The 23,096-nt window shown below is 44.0% G+C and overlaps 1 protein-coding gene across 1 annotated transcript in view; it reads right to left on the minus strand.

Moving 5' to 3' along the window:
- Positions 1-23,096, minus strand: part of LOC134337461 (PALM2-AKAP2 fusion protein-like) — a 73,537-nt gene that overhangs the window by 9,815 nt on the left and 40,626 nt on the right. Inside the window, 1 exon segment of the mRNA XM_063032492.1 lies at positions 7,371-9,507. Coding sequence (XP_062888562.1) covers positions 7,371-9,507 — 2,137 coding nt within the window.

A 23,096-nucleotide genomic window follows, 5' to 3' on the forward strand; every position in this document is an offset into this window, starting at 1 on the left:
TGCCTGGAGGCTGTGGAAGTGAGCGAGGTCCTCAATGAATACTTCTCTTCGGTATTCACCAATGAGAGGGAACTTGATGTTGGTGAGGACAATATGAGTGAGGTTGATGTTCTGGAGCATGTTGATATTAAAGGAGAGGAGGTGTTGGAGTTGTTAAAATACATTAGGACAGATATGTCCCCGGGGCCTGACGGAATATTCCCCAGGCTGCTCCACGAGGTGAGAGAAGAGATTGCTGAGCCTCTGGCTAGGATCTTTATGTCCTCATTGTCCACAGGAATGGTACCGGAGGATTGGAGGGAGACAAATGTTGTCCCCTTGTTCAAAAAAGGTAGTAGGGATAGTCCCGGTAATTATAGACCAGTGAGCCTTACGTCTGTGGTGGGAAAGCTGTTGGAAAAGATTCTTAGAGATAGGATCTATAGGCATTTAGAGAATCATGGTCTGATCAGGGACAGTCAGCATGGCTTTGCGAAGGGCAGATCATGTCTAACAAGCCTGATAGAGTTCTTTGAGGAGATGACCAGGCATATAGATGAGGGTAGTGCAGTGGATGTGATCTATATGGATTTTAGTAAGGCATTTGACAAGGATCCACACAGTAGGCTTATTCAGAAAGGCATGGGATCCAGGGAAGTTTGGCCAGGTGGATTCAGAATTGGCTTGCCTGCAGAAGGCAGAGGCTGGTGGTGGAGAGAGTACATTCAGATTGGAGGATTGTGACTAGTGGTGTCCCATAAGGATCTGTTCTGGGACCTCTACTTTTTGTGATTTTTATTAACGACCTGGATGTAGGGGTAGAAGGGTGGGTTGGCAAGTTTGCAGACAACACAAAGGTTGGTGGTGGTGTAGATAGTGTAGAGGATTGTCAAAGATTGCAGAGAGACATTGATAGGATGCAGGAGTGGGCTGAGAAGTGGCAGATGGAGTTCAACCCGGAGAAGTGTGAGGTGGTACACTTTGGAAGGACAAACTCCAAGGCAGAGTACAAAGTAAATGCCAGGATACTTGGTAGTGTGGAGGAGCAGAGGGATCTCGGGGTACATGTCCACAGATCCCTGAAAGTTGCCTCACAGGTGGATAGGGTAGTTAAGAAAGCTTATGGGGTGTTAGCTTTCATAAGTTGAGGGATAGAGTTTAAGAATCGCGATGTAATGATGCAGCTCTATAAAACTCTGGTTAGGCCACACTTGGAGTACTGTGTCCAGTTCTGGTCACCTCACTATAGGAAGGATGTGGAAGCATTGGAAAGGGTACAGAGGAGACTTACCAGGATGCTGACTGGTTTAGAAAGTATGCATTATGATCAGAGATTAAGGGAGCTAGGGCTTTACTCTTTGGAGAGAAGGAGGATGAGAGGAGACATGATAGAGGTGTACAAGATAATAAGAAGAATAGATAGAGTGGATAGCCAGCGCCTCTTCCCCAGGACACCACTGCTCAATACAAGAGGACATGGCTTTAAGGTAAGGGGTGGGAAGTTCAAGGGGGATATTAGAGGAAGGTTTTTTACTCAGAGAGTGGTTGGTGCGTGGAATGCACTGCCTGAGTCAGTGGTGGAGGCAGATACACTAGTGAAGTTTAAGAGACTACTAGACAGGTATATGGAGGAATTTAAGGTGGGCGCTTATATGGGAGGCAGGGTTTGAGAGTCAGCAGAACATTGTGGGCTGAAGGGTCTGTACTGTGCTGTATTATGTTCTATGTTCTATTAGGCAAGAGCTACAGAAGCCAGTATTCTCACATCGGCAAGTTCAAAAACAGCTAATTCCCTTCACTGCAGTTTAAGTGTCCCACTTTGATCACTTTGCTCTGAAATGGGTTTTGTATTTTTGCTTTGCTTTAAGTATGTTTTCTTGTAAATATTGTGCATTATTTATGCTTTTCATGTGAATAGTGGTTATACTGATGCTCTGTGCCCATTGTGCTGCTGCACCTATGCTTACATGTACTTGTACATATGACCACAAACACCGCTTAAACTTTCAGCATCATTGACTGTACACCTAGGTTTCGTTGCACTTTTCCCTTTCCCAAACTATTGCTTACAGATATTAACCTGCCACAATTTTGAGTCACTAAAAAGGATAACTTCACACAATCCACCTTAAACTACTTCTGCCATGCATTTGCCCATACCTTAACCTGCCCAAATTACACTGCAGCTCCTCTCATCCTCCTCACAGCTCACGATCCTACCCAGCAAACTTACACTTAATTCCCTCACCTAAATCAGAATCAGAATCCTTTATTATCGCCAAGTATGTGGACACATTCCCGGGAATTTGATGCCGGTTTCCCTGGCTCTCGCTGTACAGAATCAAAAAGCAAACGAAACAATAGTGCAAATAACCGTGAACTATATACAATGAGGTATACCTGTGTATGTACAGGTGGACTTGGCTTATAATAGACTAAAATTCAAGTGTTCATAAGACTGATGGCATACGGAAAGAAACTGTTCTTGTACCTATTTGTCCTGGCATACAGTGATCTAAAGCGCCTCCCAGAAGGAAGGAGTTGGAACAGGTGATGTCCAGGGTGTGATGGGTCTACAATGATGCTGCTTGCTCACTTCCTGACTCTAGATGCATATAAGTCCTGGATCGAGGGCAGCTTCACACCAATAATCCTTTCTGCAGCCCTGACGATTCTCTGGAGTCTGTTCTTGTCTTGTTTGGTAGCTGATCCAAACCAGACGGTGATGGATGAACAGAGAACAGACTGGATTATTCCTGAATAGAATTGAATCAGTAGCTCCTCAGGCAGGTTGTACTTCCTGAGTTGACGTAGGAAATACAACCTCTGCTGAGATGATTAACGCATATTGTAAATAGCTGGCTTCCCAGCACAGATCCTGTGCAACCGTACTAGACAATTTCTGCTACTCCATAAAATACCCTCTTCATTTTCTGTCTGCCAACTAATGTTGCATACTAATCTCTTAAGTGGGACTCTTATAGAAAGCTTTCTGAGAGTCCAAGTACACCACATCGTCAAAAAGATTCGAATAAATTAATCAAGCTCAATTCTCCTTTCCTAAATCCATGTTGACTTTGTCTGCTATTACATCTTTTACAATGGACTTAACGTGTCTCTGCCAGGCTAACTGGTCTGTAATTTTGTCTCCACCACAGACTTTGTATTTAGTTGTGAGACAATTCGTTAATCTCTATGTGGGTACACAGCACAGTGCATCAGAATCAGTGGAGAATGACAGTCCATGACAGCTGGGACTGTGTGTAAATTAGAAATGAAAGGCCAATACACTTAGAGGTTGGGGTGGGCTGTTTGCTCCTGAGGCACTTGGGAAAACAGTCAGTGACTCCGAATGTGCTCCGAATATAACTGCAGAGGGATGCTACTGCAGTTATATTATTGGATGGATAGCCTAGAGAGCTGCTAACAAACCAAGACAGAATTGGAATGTGGAATTTAAATGTAGTTAAACCAGAGTTTAAAACAAATGTCCTCATTCCTACTGATTGGAAACTACTAAATTTGTCATAAATCCCTCTCTGTTTCACTAATAGGCTTCAAACGAAGGAAATTTGTGTGTCTGGCCTGTGTCCTGACCTATCCTAGTGGATGCCTTTTATCTGCCCCCAGAAAGCCTCTCAGTTCTATACTTGCTGTGTTAAAACAGATCGAATGATGAACCTGGGCAGGCAACCCAGCATCAACCTAGAACCAAATCACAAACAGTGCTTCACTCCCAGCCCATTTGGCCTTACAAGTCCTCCTCACGAACGTCGGGGGACTGGGATCTACATTAGGACTTTTGTCCCACAGACTAGCAAAGCAACATTTTGACATGGCTAGGACTATGGGATCACACCTCACAGACAACGTGTCAGACTTCTCCATGACAGTCCTGTCCTACCAGAAAAGACAGTCAAATAGTATATAACTTAGGGAAAGGAGTCCACAGAATTGACTCTGCACCCCCTGAACTCTTTAGGCATTGGTGGAATGCTCTCTCACTATTCTTCTTCTTCAGTGTTTCTTCACTGAAAATGGTAATGGGAAAACTATACAGGCACTATACGACAATCCTACTGCCAGGATTAAAATCAATGGAAGTTTATCTAATAGTTTTACCCGAGAAAGGGGCACGAGACAGGGTTGTGCATGGTCACCGCAACTCTTCGCGTTATATCTGGAACCATTAGCTCAATACATCAGATAAGATGAAGCTAACAGGCGAATTACTATTAAAGGGACAGAGCATAAATTGGCCTGTTACACGGATGACATTTTGATCTCTCTAGGGCAACCAACAGACTCTTTACCTAAATTGATGTAATCTTTTGAACAATATGGCCAATTATCAGGATACAAGATCAACATAGATAAAACCCAACTACTTTCATATAACTATAGCACACCAAGAGAAATTGAAAGTAGATATCCTTGGGCATGGCAAACAGAGTCTGTCAAATATTTGGGCATCATTATGCCAAAAGATTTGGCAAAATTATCAGAATGCAATTATCAGCCGATACAGTATATAAAAAAATTAAGGAAGATATAACAAGGTGGAACCTAATTCCTTTTCTTGGTCTCAGTTCAAGGATTGAATCTATTAAAATGAATATACTGCCCAGACTACTATATCTCTTTCAGACTCTACCAACAGAGATTAACCAAAATCAATTCAATGAATGGAACAAGATGCTATCAAGATACATATGGCAAGGTAAAAGGCCTAGGGTTCGTCTCAAAACTTTGCAATTAGCCAAGGAAAAAGGGCGATGGGCTCTACCTTCTCTTAGAGATTATTATTTTGCAGCACAGTTGAGAGCCGTGATATGCTGGTGCAACTCATCATATGATGCTCACTGGATAAACATTGAGGAGAGGATACTTTCCATCCCCATACAGGCAATTTTGGTTGATAACAACCTACAAAGTTACATAAATAATATTGACAACCCGTGGGTGCAATGGACTCTTAAAACATGGAAAACTATTATAAAAGAATATAAACTAGAGACAGACATTGCAATTCTTAAATGGTGTGCGTATGACTCGGATTTTACACCGAATAAACTGGATGCTAGATTTAAGGGCTGGACAGCTAAAGGAATAACAGCTATTTGCAATAGTGTATAATGAAAGAAGGAACACTGTTCAGTTTTGACATGCTCAAAGAGAAACACTTATTAGAAAAACAAGACTTTTACCAGTATTTACAGATGCGACAGTATGCTCATAGGACGGTTAAAAATGTAACCAAGGCAAGTACATGTCTGATAGAGCTATTTAGAAAAGCATATAATTCAGACAACGGTAGTAAAATAATTTCAAGCGTGTATAAGGGTTTGTCAAATCTTAAAGCACATTCGACTTCATACATTAAAACAAAATGGGAGAAGGAAGGAGGGATAATAATATCTGAGGAAGACTGGATAATCAATGGAAGTGTACCCGTTCACAGAAAGGAGGGAGTTCGGGTGGAAAAACTTGATAAGATATTTTGTTACACCCTCTCAGAAATCCCATTATGATAGTAACCCACATAAAAGTTGCTGGTGAATGCAGCAGGCCAGGCAGCATCTCTAGGAAGAGGTACAGTCGACGTTTCAGGCCGAGACCCTTCGTCAGGACTAACTGAAGGAAGAGTGAGTAAGGGATTTGAAAGTTGGAGGGGGAGGGGGAGATCCGAAATGATAGGAGAAGACAGGAGGGGGAGGGATAGAGCCGAGAGCTGGACAGGTGATAGGCAAAAGGGATACGAGAGGATCATGGGACAGGAGGTCTGGGAAGAAAGACGGGGGGGGGACCCAGAGGATGGGCAAGGGGTATATACAGAGGGACAGAGGGAGAAAAAGGAGAGTGAGAGAAAGAATGTCTATCCATGGCCTCCTCTACTGTACATGTCTATCCACGGCCTCCTCTACTGTAAAGATGAAGCCACACTCAGGTTGGAGGAACAACACCTTATATTCCGTCTGGGTAGCCTCCAACCTGATGGCATGAACATCGACTTCTCTAAGTTCCGCTAATGCCCCACCTCCCCCTCGTACCCCATCTGTTACTCATTTTTATACACACATTCTTTCTCTCACTCTCCTTTTTCTCCCTCTGTCCCTCTGTATATAATCCTTGCCCATCCTCTGGGTCCCCCCCCCTTGTCTTTCTTCCCGGACCTGTGTCCCATGATCCTCTCGTATCCCTTTTGCCTATCACCTGTCCAGCTCTTGGCTCCATCCCTCCCCCTCCTGTCTTCTCCTATCATTTTGGATCTTCCCCTCCCCCTCCAACTTTCAAATCCCTTACTCACTCTTCGTTCAGTTAGTCCTGAAGAAGGGTCTCGGCCTGAAACGTCGACTGCACCTCTTCCTAGAGATGCTGCCTGGCCTGCTGTGTTCACCAGCAACTTTTATGTGTGTTGCTTGAATTTCCAGCATCTGCAGAATTCCTATTGTTTATGATAGTAACCCCCCTGTTTTCTGGAGAAATTGTGGAAATCAAAATGCAAACCATTATCATATTTTCTGGGAATGCCCCGTTATCAAAGACTATTGGAGTGGGATACATAATGCCCTACAAGACATCTTTAAATGTGAAATACCCTTAGAGAATAAGACCATATATTTTGGGTATATACCTCAAGAATGGTTGAAAAGAGATAAATATTTAATGAATGTACTGCTGGTGGCTGATAAAAAGACCCTGACCAGGAAATGGTTATCACAGGAGAGCCCAACTCTAAATGTATGGATGGAAATTACAATGGACATTTACAAAATGGAGACGATAACAGCATCTGTTAATCATAAATTGGAACAATTTTATTCATACTGGAAAATATGGTTTAACTACGTAACACCTCATAGGCCTGATTTTATTCTCACAAGTCAATAAATATGTTGTAAAAAAAAGATCACTCCCTACTTTGTACATAGTTTTCTTCTTTCGATTGTTCTTTCTTTCCTCTCCTTTCTATACGTGTATACCTCAGATAAATATTATGTGGATATTTGTGACAAATATGATTATATGATGTATATGTACAGTATTTGAAATACATCTGATGGAAATGTTTGTTTGATGATGAAATTCAATAAAAAGTAAATTACAAAAAAAAAGAAAATGGTAATGGGAGTGTAATACACTCTGGAGGGAGGACTTTCGTGTCCGTCACCAGGACTGGTTTTGTAGGATCAACACTGACTGAACTGGCAAAGTCCCAAAGGACAGAGCTGTAAATGTGGTCCAGTATGTAGTGTGTGAAGCAAGTGAAGAATAAACCTCTTTGACAGCATTTTTAACGGAGGCAAATGCCTCTGTCCATAACAGCATTAATAGAAGTGACCACCTCAGATTTCTCTGCCTCACAAAGGCAAAACAGTGGATATACCTACTTGAAGGAAGGCTGCCTGCACTCTGCTTCCTCAGTCTCTGGGACCGTAGCTCCTCTTCCCGTCGTTGTACTTCCTCAATTTCTTGTTCAATCAGGAAACTGGTCTGGTGCTTCCATGGTCTCAAGGTGTACGGCTGGTTCTCTGAATCCTCTTGTACCAACTCTTTACATTCTGGTGAGTCAGTTTGTACTGCATTGCTTTCTTCTGGAACAGCATGCACATCCAAAAAATCCTGGGAAGCTGAGCTGGCTAACTTGGACTGCCAGCCTAGCTGTGGTACAACTGGCACATCATCTGTTTGCTGTTCAAATACTTTTTTCCGTTCTTCTACTTCCTGGGGTATTCCTTTATCATACAAGCCTTTGACTTTACCTTCTTCTTTCAATTTCTCTTCCCTCTTCGAGTCCATTTCAATTTCCCTCTGGACAAAAAATACCATCCGGTTCTTGTCCTTATGTTTCGAGAAAGGAGACGTGGGGGGTAATTGGCTTAAGAGAGGCTTAGTCTTTATTTGCACCATTTTCTCAGAGCTTACCGACTTCCTAATCCCTCGCTCCTTGCGAAGAATCTCTTCCCTTTCCAAGGCTAATCGAATTTCTTTCTCAATGGGTGTTTCAGCCTTGACTTTCTGCTCAGAACATTCAAACACACAACTGTTATCAGCCTCCAAATTCAGCATTTCATTTGATGCTGCACAATCACTAGTACACCCATAATTATAGTCATTGGACATCTCTTCTAATCCGGAATCAAGGTCTTCTACTGAGGAGCAGGCAAGCAGATTTTGCTGCATGGAGTCAATTTTTTCGCTATCATTGTCTTCCAGACCTGCAATCTTCTCAGCAGTGAACAAACTGCTCACAGGACTTTTAGGAGATTGGTCATCATCCTTCTCATCCTCATGGACAGAATCAACTCTCACAGCCTTCACCATGATTGCAGGACTTGTGTCCAAGGTAATGCCATCCTTGTACTGAAGTGGCTGGGTTGATTCAGAAGGTGTGGAACATTGGCTTAAGACCCTGTGGGATTGAGCAGAGGGCATTGGACAGGTTGGAACTTCCTGCCTTGACCTCTCCATCTGGAGGAATTGTTGGCGAGCAGCAGTGAAGTTTATTTGCTCAGTATTGATGCCTTCAGGTTCTGAAATGGGGGATCCGTTATGAAAAGAAACTGAATTGGCATTTTCGGTGGACATCTGTAGCTGTGACTCCTCATGCTTCTCAGTAGAAACATCAAGTGATGGTTTCTCTTCCAATTCTAATGGCTTTATTGAAACCTGTTTCTCTGCAATGGTGGTGCTCTTTCTCACTGCTTGGTTTTTAATAATTTCCCTTCTTTCTTTTTCAAGACTTGCAATAGCGGCTGTTTCTGTAATGATCACCGTTTGGTACTTCCTTTCCTCATCATCTGAAAAAAGTTTTGTTGTTTTTTTTTCTGCATCATATTTCCGAAGCACAAAGTTGGCTTCTTTCTTTATGGTGGTTAACCTTGCACCCCCTTCTGTGCTCTCTTCCTCTGCAGAATGCCCACTATCTGCTCCATTCATTACAGCGTCCTGATCACCCATATCCTGGCACTGAATGACAGCAACCTTCTCTGCATGAATGATGGCATCGTCACTATAATTGATCTCAGACGGAGTGATTGAAAAGGAAGAAGATGAGCCATTCTGTGTGATTGGGTTCAGTGTGGGAGAAAGCAAGTTGGTTCCATTTTTAAGGCTTGGAGCAGAACCACCCTTGTTGACTAAATCCTCATTCTCCACACTGAAGGCCTTTCTCTCAGCTTCCTGCATTGAGATAGGAGCCTCGTATCCCAGACTACACTCAGTTTTGCTAAGTATACGTAAGTCTCTGGAGAGGATAATTTCGTTGCCTTCCTTTAATCCACACTCACCAGTTGCTTCCTCTTCTACCTGATACTTGGTTCCTGCAGGAAACTGCTTTGCGTTTTTGGTTAGAATGTCCCCCTTCTCACAACCTTTGTTACACTCAGGGTCAGCCTCTGGAACTCCTATCAGATGAGTTTCACAGACAGGAAGCTCCCCAAGTACTGGATCCTCAGAGGTAACGGTGCCTTGTTCAGATTCAAACTCATTCACTGAGGCTACCTGGTTTTCAGAACTCCCTGGTTTCTGTTAAAGAGAAAAGGAAAACTTCAGTCAGGGGTGTAAATAATTCTACAGCGTAGAATCTACACTCAGTACAATTAAGATATACACTCAGTGGTACACCTGCTCGTTAATGTAAATAATCAGCCAATCATGTGGCAACACTCAACGCAGAAAAGCATTCAAACATGTTCAAGAGGTTCAGTTATTGTTCAGACAAAACATCAGAATGGGGAAGAAATGTGATCGAAGTGACTTTGACTGTGGAATGATTTTTGGTGCCAGATGGGTTGGTTTAAGCATCTCACAAATTGCTTATCTCCTGGGATTTTCATATACAACAGTCTCTCATGTTTATAGAGACTGATGTGAAAAGCAAAAAAAAACCCAGCGAGCTGAATGTACTTGTCAGCTATTCTTAGATGCAAATACAACTCCTACCGTGGTATTATTTAAACAATATTACTGTATTTACCATCAAGAGTATATATAATTGTAAATCATAAATGTAACTCCACAGGAGAGAGTGCAGAATAAGCTGAGGCACAGGAGAGAGAATGAAGAGCCTCAGTCTGAAACATTGACTGTTTATTCCTCTCCAAAGCATCCATTTTGTGGATGTGCGGCGACTTCAGTGAACGATAACTGTAATCTGTCAAGTAGGGTCCGTGCACAATCCTGATTTGATGGAGACAGACGTGAGGGAACGGAGGAACATCTGGAGAAACTTCTGAAATGCCTTTTTCGCTGCTGCTGTTACTGTGTGATCCAGAATCTCTGGCGGGGAAGGCCCAAAATCCTCGGCTTTGCTTGTTGCTCGGCGGTCAGGATGGGGTCGAAGCACTCGGCAGAGATGGTGCTCGGTGTCAAAGGGCTGGTCGGAGGCTCGAAGTTTTCGGACGGACTCAGAGTAGGCTGTGGTCGGGTGCTTCCAATGCATTGACAGTTATCGGTGCCTGGAGGTTTATGGCAGAGAGAGTTTCTCCCTTCTGCCACCTGCTATCGGGGACTATCGGGAGTCGATTGGAACTTTGAGACTTTTTTTTACCATTCCCATGGTCCGCTCTTTATCAAATTATGGTATTGCTTTGCACTGCTGTAACTATATGTTATAATTATGTGGTCATGTCAGTGTTAGTCTTTGGTTTATCCTGCTTTTTTTTGTGATATCACTCTGGAGGAACATTGTATCATTTCTTAATGCATGCTTGCATTTCTAAATGACAATAAAAGAGGACTGAGTGTCCTCATAATCTAATAATCTAATGTTTCTCTTTAACGGCAAGACTTCTCTATGTTTCAATGATTTGCTCCAAGTTTGATCAAGGTTTGTGCTGAGAGACAGGTTGATCAATGTCCTGCAGTTTCTCGAGTTTCTGCAGTTTCCATATTGTTATGTGCTTACTAATGTACATCTTTGTTTGTCTGTCTGCTACTGGCATTCACTGCTAATGCCAGTATAACAGCCATCTACAAAAACACAGAATGGCCACGTTCATCTGTTTCCTAACTGAACGTTTACCACAGAATCCTGTGTGACTGCCCACTGAACCTTTACCACAGAATCCTGTGTGACTGCCCACTGAACCTTTGCCACAGAATCCTGTGTGACTGCCCACTGAACCTTTGCCACAGAATCCTGTGTGACTGCCCACTGAACCTTTGCCACAGAATCCTGTGTGACTGCCCACTGAACCTTTACCACAGAATCCTGTGTGACTGCCCACTGAACCTTTACCACAGAATCCTGTGTGACTGCCCACTGAACCTTTGCCACAGAATCCTGTGTGACTGCCCACTGAACCTTTGCCACAGAATCCTGTGTGACTGCCCACTGAACCTTTACCACAGAATCCTGTGTGACTGCCCACTGAACCTTTGCCACAGAATCCTGTGTGACTGCCCACTGAACCTTTACCACAGAATCCTGTGTGACTGCCCACTGAACCTTTGCCACAGAATCCTGTGTGACTGCCCACTGAACCTTTGCCACAGAATCCTGTGTGACTGCCCACTGAACCTTTGCCACAGAATCCTGTGTGACTGCCCACTGAACCTTTGCCACAGAATCCTGTGTGACTGCCCACTGAACCTTTGCCACAGAATCCTGTGTGACTGCCCACTGAACCTTTACCACAGAATCCTGTGTGACTGCCCACTGAACCTTTGCCACAGAATCCTGTGTGACTGCCCACTGAACCTTTACCACAGAATCCTGTGTGACTGCCCACTGAACCTTTGCCACAGAATCCTGTGTGACTGCCCACTGAACCTTTACCACAGAATCCTGTGTGACTGCCCACTGAACCTTTGCCACAGAATCCTGTGTGACTGCCCACTGAACCTTTGCCACAGAATCCTGTGTGACTGCCCACTGAACCTTTGCCACAGAATCCTGTGTGACTGCCCACTGAACCTTTGCCACAGAATCCTGTGTGACTGCCCACTGATATCCAAAATATGCCATAAGATTTAGGAGCAGAAGTAGGCCATTCGGCTCATCGAGTCTGCTCCGCCATTCAATCATGGGCTGATCCACTTCATCCAGTCATCCCCACTCCCCTGCTTTCACCCCATACCCTTTGATGCCCTGGCAAATCAAGAACCTATCTAGCTCTCCCTTAAATACATCCAATGATTGGCCTCTACAGCCGCTCGTGGCAACACATTGCACAGATTTATGACCCTCTGACTAAAGCAATTTCTCTGCATCTCAGTTCTAAAAGGACATCCTCCAATTCTGAAGTCGTGCCCTCTTGTCCTAGCATCCCCTACCATGGGAAATAACTTTGCCATATCTAATCTATTCAGGCCTTTTAACATTTGTAATGTTTCTATGAGATACTCCCTCTTTCTCCTGAACTCCAGGGAATGCAGCTCTCCGTGGGCCGAAGGGCCTGTATTGGGCTGTAGGTTTATTTTCTATGTAGCTGCCAGACGTTCCTCATTTGGTAACCCTCTCATTCCTGGAATCATTCTCGTGAATCTTCTCCGAACCCTCTCCAATGTCAGTATATCCTTTCTAAAATAAGGAGCCCAAAACTGCACACAATACTTCAAGTGTGGTCTCACGAGTGCCTTATAGAGCCTCAACGTCACATCCCCGCTCTTATATTCTATACCTTTAGAAATGAATGCCAACATTGCATTCGACTTCTTCACAACGGACTCAACCTGGAGGTTAACCTTTAGGGTATCCTGCACAAGGACTCCCAAGTCTCTTTGCATCGCTGCATTTTGAATTTTCTCCCCATCTAAATAATAGTCTGTCCGTTTATTTCTTCCACCAAAGTGCATGACCATACATTTCCAACATTGTATTTCATTTGCCACTTCTTTGCCCATTCCCCTATACTATCTAAGTCTCTCTGCAGGCTCTCTCTTTCCTCAACACTACCCGCTCCTCCACCTATCTTTGTATCATCGGCAAATTTAGCCACAAATCCCTTAATACCATAGTCCAAATCATTGACATACATCGTAAAAAGCAGTGGTCCCAACACCGACCCCTGTGGAACTCCACTGGTAACTGGCAGCCAGCCAGAATAGGATCCCTTTATTCCCACACTCTGTTTTCTGCTGATCAGCCAATGCTCCACCCACACTAGTAACTTCCCTGTAATTCCATGGGATCTTATCTTGCTAAGCAGCCTCATGTGCGGCACCTTGTCAAAGGCCTTCTGAAAATCCAAGTACACCATGTCTACTGCATCTCCTTTGTCTACCCTGCTTGTAACTTCCTCAAAGAATTGCAGTAGGTTTGTCAGGCAGGACCCTCCTTTCAGGAAACCATGCTGGCTTTGGCCTATCTTGTCATGTGCCTCCAGGTACGCCATAATCTCATCCCTAACAATCAATTCCAACAACTTCCCAACCATTGATGTCAAGCTAACAGGTCTATTGTTTCCTTTCTGCTGCCTGCCACCCTTCTTAAATAGCAGAGTAACATTTGCAATTTTCCAGTCATCCAGTACAATGCCAGAATCTATCGATTCTTGAAAAATCATCGTTAATGCCTCCAGCAATCTCTCCAGCTACTTCTTTCAGAACCCGAGGGTGCATTCCATCAGGTCCAGGAGATTTATCCACCCTCAGACCATTAAGCTTCCTGAGCACCTTCTCAGTCATAATTTTCACTGCACAAACTTCACTTCCCTGTCACTCTTGAATGTCCGGTATACTGCAGACACCTTCCTCTATGAAGAATGATGCAAAATACACATTCAGCTCCTCTGTCATCTCTACATCTCTCATTACAATATCTCCAGCATCATTTTGTATTGGTCCTATATCTACCCTCGACTCTCTTTTACCCTTTATATACTTAAAAAAGCTTTTAATATCTTCTTTAGCCCTTCACTAATATCCAACACATCCACATACATTGTTGACAGGAACCCCTGCAGTCATGCAACATGAAATACATCATCACTCAGCTGTGACTCCAAAGTGCAGTGATCCAGACCCTGTTAAATTTATCTGTGTGGAACACTGAGACCTGGTAAAGGAATACTAAGTTGATATTTAAGTATCAGCCTTGGAGAGAATGCAGCCCAGATTTAGAAGAATTTAACCTGTACTGCAAAAACCAGAAGTCCTCTCTCCTCTTCACCTTCATGGAACCTAGAAGTTTACCTTCTATAGAACTGGACTAATTTGATTTGGTCAATTTGTAGGTAATTCAAAGTTCGCCCACGATTACTGCATTAGATGCACTTCTAGTTTCATAGTGTTAAGGGCCCTTAGATGGAGCAGAATTTAAGTATGTTCAGGAAAGATTCCTTGAACATATAGAACATATTATATGTTTTATGGTTATATCGGGAGAGTGCTATGCTTGATGTACTCTTGGGTAACAGGGCAAGATAGCTAACTGAGCTGTCAGTGGGAGAGCAGTTTGGGATGAATGACTATTAGTTTAAAATTAGTTATGAAAAGGGACAGATGTGACCCACAAGTCAAATTGGGGAAAGGTAAATGTGACACCATTATACAAGAACATGCAAGGTTTGATTGGAGTATGCTTTTTGTGAGCAAAGAAATGTGCAGTAAGTGGGAGGCTTTTAAAGTGAAATAACAAGAGTTCAAACTCTGCATGTTCCTGTTAAAATGAAGGGCAAAGCTGGCAGGACAGGGCAGGTGGCAGAAGTTTGTGTAGGGGAACACTTTGCATCTAGTGATGATAAAGGCATTAGTTTCAAAGTAAATATACAAAAAGACAGGTCTGGTCTGTGGGTTGAGATCATAAACTGGAGGAAGACAATTTTGATGGAAACGGAAATGATCTGGCAAAAGTGTGGATTAGGACAGGCTGTTTTCTGGCAAATGTGTACTTAATAACTGGGACACTTTCAAAAGTGAATTTTTGAGAGTACAGAGCTTGTATGTGCCCATCAGAATAAAAGGTAAAGATAACAAGTGTAGGGAACCTTAGTTTTCAAGAGATATTGAGGTCCTGGTTAAGAGAAAAAGGAGGTACATAGCAGGTGTAAGCAGGTAGGAACAAATTATGTGGTTTTGGAGTATAAGAAATACGAGAGAACATTTAAGAAATCGGGAGAGCTAAAGAAGGATGAGGTTGCCCTAGCAGACATAAAGGAGAATCCTAAAAGGATTTGTCAGATATGTTAAGAGCAAAAGGATTGGAAGGGACAAAACTGGTCCTCTGGAAGATCAGAATGGTAATCTATGCATGGAGCTAAAAGAGACAGGGAAGATCTTAAATGGATGTTTTGCATCTGTATTTGCTCAGGAGATGGACACAGAGTCAACAGAAGTGAGGCAAAGCAGCATCGAAGTCATGACCCTATACAGATTACAAAGGAGGAGGTGTTTGCTGTCTTGAGGCAAACTAGGGTGAATAAATCCCTAATTCCCTTGGTCCCTGTGGGAGGCAAATGCAGAAGGTGTATGGGCCTTAGTAGACAGAGTTAAATCATCCTTAGGGACAGATGAGGTCCCGGAGAACTGGAGGATAGCCAACATTGTTCCGCTGTTAAAGAAAGGCTCTACAAATGAACCAGGAAATGATAGGCCAGTCAGCCTGAAATCAATAGTGGGAAAGTTACTGGAAGGTATTCAAAGGGACCAGATATATGAGTATTTGGATAGACAGGGACCCATTAGGGATAGTCCGCATGGCTTTGTGTGTGGTAATTCATGTCTAACCAATCTTTAGAGTTTTTCGAGGAAGTTACCAGGAAAGTGGATGAAGGCAAGGCAGTGCATGCTGTCTACATCGACTTCAGCAGGGCATTTGACAAGGTCCCGCATGGGAGGTTGGTCAGAAAGGTTCAGTCACTTGGCATTTAAGATGAGGTAGTAAATTGGATTAGATATTGGGTTTGTGAGAGAAGCCTGAGAGTGGTAGTAGATAGTTGCCTCTGACTAGAGGCCTGTGACTAGTGGAGTGCCACAGGTGCTGGGTCCACTGCTGTTTGTCGTGTATTTCAATGATCTGGTCGGTGCTGGGTCCACTGCTGTTTGTCGTGTATTTCAATGATCTGGTCGGTGCTGGGTCCACTGCTGTTTGTCGTGTATTTCAATGATCTGGATGATAATGTGGTTGACTGAATCAGCAAATTTGTGGATGACACCAGGGTTAGAGATGTAGTCGACAGCAAGAGATGCTGTCATGCCCTGCAGGGGATCTGGACCAGCTGGAAAAATGGGCTAAAAAATGGCAGATGGACAAGTGTGTGATGTTGCACTTTGGTAGGACTATCCAGAGTAGGTCTTACACAGTGAAGAATGTGTTAGAATAGAGGAATCAGGGAATACAGATCCATAATTCCTTGAAAGTGGCATCATGAGTAGACAGTTAAAGAAAGCTTTTGGCATATTAGCCATCATAAATCAATGTATTGAGCGCAGGATTTGGGATGTTACATTGAATTTGTATAAGTTGTTGTGAGACTTAATTTAAGGATTGTGTGCAGATTTGGTCACCTACCTACAGAAAAGATGTAAACAAGGTTGAAAGAATATAGAGAAAATTTACAAGGATGTTGTTGGGTCTGGAGGACCTGAGTTATAAGGAAAGATTGAATAGAGTAGGACTGTATTCTTTAGAATGTAAAAGATTGAGAGGAGATTTGATAGAGTTATACAAAATAACGAGGGGTATACCGTTTGATATATAGGGAAAATATAAGGTTGAGTGGGATTATAACTAGAGGTCATGGGTTAATGGTGAAAGGTGAAATGTTTAAGAGGAACATGAAGGGAAACTTCACTCAGAGGGTTATAAGAGTGCAGAACGAGCTGTCAGTGCAAGTAGTGAATGTGAGCTCAATTTCAATGTTTAAGAGAACTTTGGATAGGAACATGGATTGGAGGGTATGGAGGGCTATGGTCCAGATGGGACTAGATAGATTAATGTTTCAGTGTGAACTGGATTGGCTGAAGGGCCTGTTTCTGTGCAGTACTTCTCTATGACTCCAGGAGTAAGAACCCTAGATGACCAGGGATATTGAGACTCCAGTGAGGAAAAAGCAGCCACGAATCAGGTTCAGACAGCTGGGATCATGAATTGTTGCGGATAGTATGGAGGGCTGACAGAAGTTACAACGGGACATTGATAGGATGCAAAACTGGGCTGAGAAGTGGCAGATGGAGCTCATCCCAGATGAGTGTGAGGTAGTTCATTTTGGTAGGTCAAATATGATGGCAGAATATAGTATTAATGGTAAGACTCTTGCCAGTGTGGAGGGTCAGAGGGATTTTGGGGTTTGAGTCCATAGGACACTTGAAGCTGCTCTGCAGTTTGACTCTGTGGTTAAGAAGGCATATGGTGCATTGGCCTTCCCCAGTTGTGGGATTGAGTTTAGGAGCCGAGAGGTAAAGTTCAGCTATATAGCACCCTGGTCAGACCCCACTTGGAGTACTGTGCTCAGTTCTGGTCGCCTCACTACAGGAAGGATGTGGAAACTGAGCGGGCAGCGGAGTGAGCCGGGAGCAGAGTGAAGACTTAAGGGCTTCGGCTCACCGGGCTTAGGCGGAAGCAGGCGAGGCGAGGAAGGTTTGACATTCATTTTCTGTTGCTATTTGAGGAGAGGGGCATTATGACTGTGAGGGCAGTTTGCTGTTCTCGGTGTCGGATGTGGGAGGCCCTGGAGTCTCCAAGCCTCCCGGACGTCTACATCTGTGCCAAGTGCATCGAGATGCAGCTCCTAAGGGACCGCGTTACGGAACTGGAGCTGCAGCTCGATGACCTTCGTCTGGTCAGGGAGAGCGAGGAGGTGATAGAGAGGAGTGGAAGGCAGGTGGTCACGCTGGGGCCACGGGAGGCAGACAAGTGGGTCACGGTTAGGAGGGGGAAGGGGAAAAGTCAGGTGATGGGGAGTACCCCGGTGGCTGTGCCCCTTAACAACAGGTACTCCTGTTTGAGTACTGTTGGGGGGGACAGCTTACCCGGGGGAAGCGACAGTGGCCGTGCCTCCGGCACAGAGTCTGGCCCTGTAGCTCAGAAGGGTAGGGAAAGGAAGAGGAGAGCAGTTGTGATAGGGGACTCGATAGTAAGGGGGTCAGATAGGCAATTCTGTGGACGCAGTCCAGAGACCCGGATGGTAGTTTGCCTCCCTGGTGCCAGGGTCCGGGATATTTCTGATCGTGTCCAAGATATCCTGAAGTGGGAGGGTGAGGAGCCAGAGGTCGTGGTACATATAGGTACCAATGACATAGGTAGGAAAAGGGATGAGGTCCTGAAAGGAGAATATAGGGAGCTAGGAAGGGAGCTGAGAAAAAGGACTGCAAAGGTAGTAATCTCGGGATTACTGCCTGTGCCACGCGACAGTGAGAGTAGGAATGCGATGAGGTGGAGGATAAATGCGTGGCTGAGGGATTGGAGCAGGGGGCAGGGATTCAAGTTTTTGGATCATTGGGACCTCTTTTGGCGCAGGCGTGACCTGTACAAAAAGGACGGGTTACACTTGAATCCTAGGGGGACCAATATCCTGGCAGGGAGATTAGCGGGGGCTACTGAGGTGACTTTAAACTACAATGGTTGGGGGGTGGGAATCAAATTAAAGAGGCTAGGCGTGAGGAGGTTAGTTCACAACAGAGGGATGGGAACCAGTGCAGAGAGACAGAGGGGTGTAAAGTGAGCGTAGAAGCAAAAAGTACAAAGGAGAAAAGTAAAAGTGGCAGGCCGACAAATCCAGGGCAAGCATTAAAGAGGGCCACTTTTCAACATAATTGTACAAGGGCTAAGAGAGTTGTAAAAGAGCGCCTGAAGGCTTTATGTGTCAATGCAAGGAGCATTCGTAATAAGGTGGATGAATTGAAAGTGCAGATTGTTATTAATGATTATGATATAGTTGGGATCACAGAGACATGGCTCCAGGGTGACCAGGGATGGGAGCTCAACGTTCAGGGATATTCAATATTCAGGAGGGATAGACATGAAGGAAGGGGAGGTGGGGTGGCGTTGCTGGTTAAAGAAGAGATTAACGCAATAGAAAGGAAGGACATAAGCCGGGAAGATGTGGAATCGATATGGGTAGAGCTGCGTAACACTAAGGGGCAGAAGACGCTGGTGGGAGTTGTGTACAGGCCACCTAACAGTAGTAGTGAGGTCGGAGATGGTATTAAACAGGAAATTAGAAATGTGTGCAATAAAGGAACAGCAGTTATAATGGGTGACTTCAATCTACATGTAGACTGGGTGAACCAAATTGATAAAGGTGCTGAGGAAGAGGATTTCTTGGAATGTATGCGGGATGGTTTTTTGAACCAACATGTCGAGGAACCGACTAGAGAGCAGGCTATTCTGGACTGGGTTTTGAGCAATGAGGAAGGGTTAATTAGCGATCTTGTCGTGAGAGGCCCCTTGGGTAAGAGTGACCATAATATGGTGGAATTCTTCATTAATATGGAGAGTGACATAGTTAATTCAGAAACAAAGGTTCTGAACTTAAAGAGGGGTAACTTTGAAGGTATGAGACGTGAATTAGCTAAGATAGACTGGCAAATGACACTTAAAGGATTGACGGTGGATATGCAATGGCAAGCATTTAAAGGTTGCATGGATGAACTACAACAATTGTTCATCCCAGTTTGGCAAAAGAATAAATCAAGGAAGGTAGTGCACCCGTGGCTGACAAGAGAAATTAGGGATAGTATCAATTCCAAAGAAGTAGCATACAAATTAGCCAGAGAAAGTGGCTCACCTGAGGACTGGGAGAAATTCAGAGTTCAGCAGAGGAGGACAATGGGCTTAATTAGGAAGGGGAAAAAAGATTATGAGAGAAAACTGGCAGAGAACATAAAAACGGACTGTAAAAGCTTTTATAGATATGTAAAAAGGAAAAGACTGGTAAAGACAAATGTAGGTCCCCTGCAGACAGAAACAGGTGAATTGATTATGGGGAGCAAGGACATGGCAGACCAATTGAATAATTACTTTGGTTCTCTCTTCACTAAGGAGGACATAAATAATCTTCCAGAAATAGTAAGGGACAGAGGGTCCAGTGAGATGGAGGAACTGAGTGAAATACATGTTTGTAGGGAAGTGGTGTTAGGTAAATTGAAGGGGATGAAGGCAGATAAATCCCCAGGGCCAGATGGTCTGCATCCTAGAGTGCTTAAGGAAGTAGCCCAAGAAATAGTGGATGCATTAGTGATAATTTTTCAAAACTCGTTAGATTCTGGACTAGTTCCTGAGGATTGGAGGGTGGCTAATGTAACCCCACTTTTTAAAAAAGGAGGGAGAGAGAAACCGGGGAATTATAGACCGGTTAGCCTAACGTCGGTGGTGGGGAAACTGCTGGAGTCAGTTATCAAGGATGTGATAACAGCACATTTGGAAAGCGGTGAAATGATCGGACAAAGTCAGCATGGATTTGTGAAAGGAAAATCATGTCTGACGAATCTCATAGAATTTTTTGAGGATGTAACTAGTAGAGTGGATAGGGGAGAACCAGTGGATGTGGTATACTTGGATTTTCAAAAGGCTTTTGACAAGGTCCCACACAGGAGATTAGTGTGCAAACTTAAAGCACACGGTATTGGGGGTAAGGTATTGGTGTGGGTGGAGAATTGGTTAGCAGACAGGAAGCAAAGAGTGGGAATAAACGGGACCTTTTCAGAATGGCAGGCGGTGACTAGTGGGGTACCGCAAGGCACAGTGCTGGGACCCCAGTTGTTTACAATATATATTAATGACTTGGATGAGGGAATTGAATGCAGCATCTCCAAGTTTGCGGATGACACGAAGCTGGGTGGCAGTGTTAGCAGTGAGGAGGATGCTAAGAGGATGCAGGGTGACTTGGATAGGTTGGGTGAGTGGGCAAACTCATGGCAGATGCAATTTAATGTGGATAAATGTGAAGTTATCCACTTTGGTGGCAAAAATAGGAAAACAGATTATTATCTGAATGGTGGCCGATTAGGAAAAGGGGAGGTGCAACGAGACCTGGGTGTCATTATACACCAGTCATTGAAAGTGGGCATGCAGGTACAGCAGGCGGTGAAAAAAGCGAATGGTATGCTGGCATTTATAGCGAGAGGATTCGACTACAGGAGCAGGGAGGTACTACTGCAGTTGTACAAGGCCTTGGTGAGACCACACCTGGAGTATTGTGTGCAGTTTTGGTCCCCTAATCTGAGGAAAGACATCTTTGCCATAGAGGGAGTACAAAGAAGGTTCACCAGATTGATTCCTGGGATGGCAGGACTTTCATATGAAGAAAGACTGGATGAACTGGGCTTGTACTCGTTGGAATTTAGAAGATTGAGGGGGGGATCTGATTGAAACGTATAAGATCCTAAAGGGATTGGACAGGCTAGATGCAGGAAGATTGTTCCCAATGTTGGGGAAGTCCAGAACGAGGGGTCACAGTTTGAGGATAGAGGGGAAGCCTTTTAGGACCGAGATTAGGAAAAACTTCTTCACACAGAGAGTGGTGAATCTGTGGAATTCTCTGCCACAGCAAACTGTTGAGGCCAGTTCATTGGCTATGTTTAAGAGGGAGTTAGATATGGCCCTTGTGGCTACTGGGGTCAGGGGGTATGGAGGGAAGGCTGGGGCGGGGTTCTGAGTTGGATGATCAGCCATGATCATAATAAATGGCGGTGCAGGCTCGAAGGGCCGAATGGCCTACTCCTGCACCTATTTTCTATGTTTCTATGTTTCTATGAAACCATAGAAAGGATGCAGAGGAGATTTACAAGGATGTTGCCTGGATTGGGGAGCTTACCTTATGAGAATAGGTTGAGTGAACTCAGCCTTTTCTCCTTGGAGTGACAGAGGATGAGAGGTGACCTGATAGAGGTTGATAAGATGATGAGAGGCATTGATCGTGTGGATAATCAGAGGCTTTTCCCCAGAGCTGAAATGGCTAGCACGAGAGGGCATAGTTTTAAGGTGCTTGTAAGTAGGTACAGAGGAGATGTCAGGGGTAAGTTTTTTCACGCAGAGAGTGGTGAGTGCGTGGAATGGGCTGCCGGTGATGGTGGTGGAGGTAGACATGACAGGATATTTTAGGAGACTCCTGGATAGGTACATGGAGCTTAGAAAAATAGAAGGCTATGGGTAATCCTGGTAATTTCTAAGGAAAGGGCATGTTCAGCACAACTTTGTGGGCCGAAGGGCCTGTATTATGTTGTAGGTTTTCTATGTTTCTCTGAACACACACTAAATGCTTTTCTCTTGTTTAGGATAGGAGTATTGGGGATGTAGGAGAATACTCAAGGAGGAAATCAGGAGGGCAACAAGAGACATGAGATAGCTTTGGAAGAGATGATGAAGGAGAATCCAAAGAGAGTTTAAAAATACATTAAGAGGAAAAGAATAACTGGAGAGAGAATAAGGCCCTCAAAGACTAAAGTGGACATCTTTGTGTGGAGCTACAAGAGATGTGCAAGGTAGCTGATGGTAGTGTAACATGATTACAGTGCCAGTGAAGCAGGTTTCACTGTCTGTAAGGTATTTATGTTCTCCCTGTGATCACGTGGGTTTCCTCTCACATTCCAAAGATGTACGGGCTGGTAGGTTAGTTAGTCACACGGCTGAAATTGGCGCTGGCTTATTGGGCCTGAAGAACCTGTTACCAAGCTGTGTACTTCTCCATAGTTACTATGGAGAGTGATCTGAACACTTCAAAACTTGATATAAATACCAAGCAAGTCTTTGGGATAATGCGCATTACAGCAGAGGCAATGGATGTCTTAAAATATATGAAGGTAGATAAATCTTCAGGGCCTGATCAAGTATATCGGGCCAAAATATCAACTGTACTCTTTTCCATAAATGCTGCCTGGCCTGATGAATCCCTCCAGCATTTTGTGTGTGTTGCTTGGATTTCCAGCATCTGCAGGTTTTCTCTTGTTTGAGATATTAGTATCATTGTCAGTGATGGGTGAAGTGCCAATCGACTGGAAGGTGGCTAATATTGTGCTTTTATTTAAGAAGGGTTGGAAAGAAAATCCTGGGACCTATAGACCAGGAAGTGACAGGTAAGCTACTAGAGGAATAAGATCATTAAACATCTTGAAAGACAGAGGTTGATTTGGGATAGTCGGCACAGTTTTGGTCATAGGATATTGTGTCACATGAATTTCATTAAGATTCTGAAGAAGTTACCATAAAGGTTGATGGGAGCAGGGTTGGTAAA

This window comes from Mobula hypostoma, chromosome 24, assembly GCF_963921235.1.
Source record: "Mobula hypostoma chromosome 24, sMobHyp1.1, whole genome shotgun sequence".
Classification (NCBI taxonomy): domain Eukaryota; kingdom Metazoa; phylum Chordata; class Chondrichthyes; order Myliobatiformes; family Myliobatidae; genus Mobula; species Mobula hypostoma.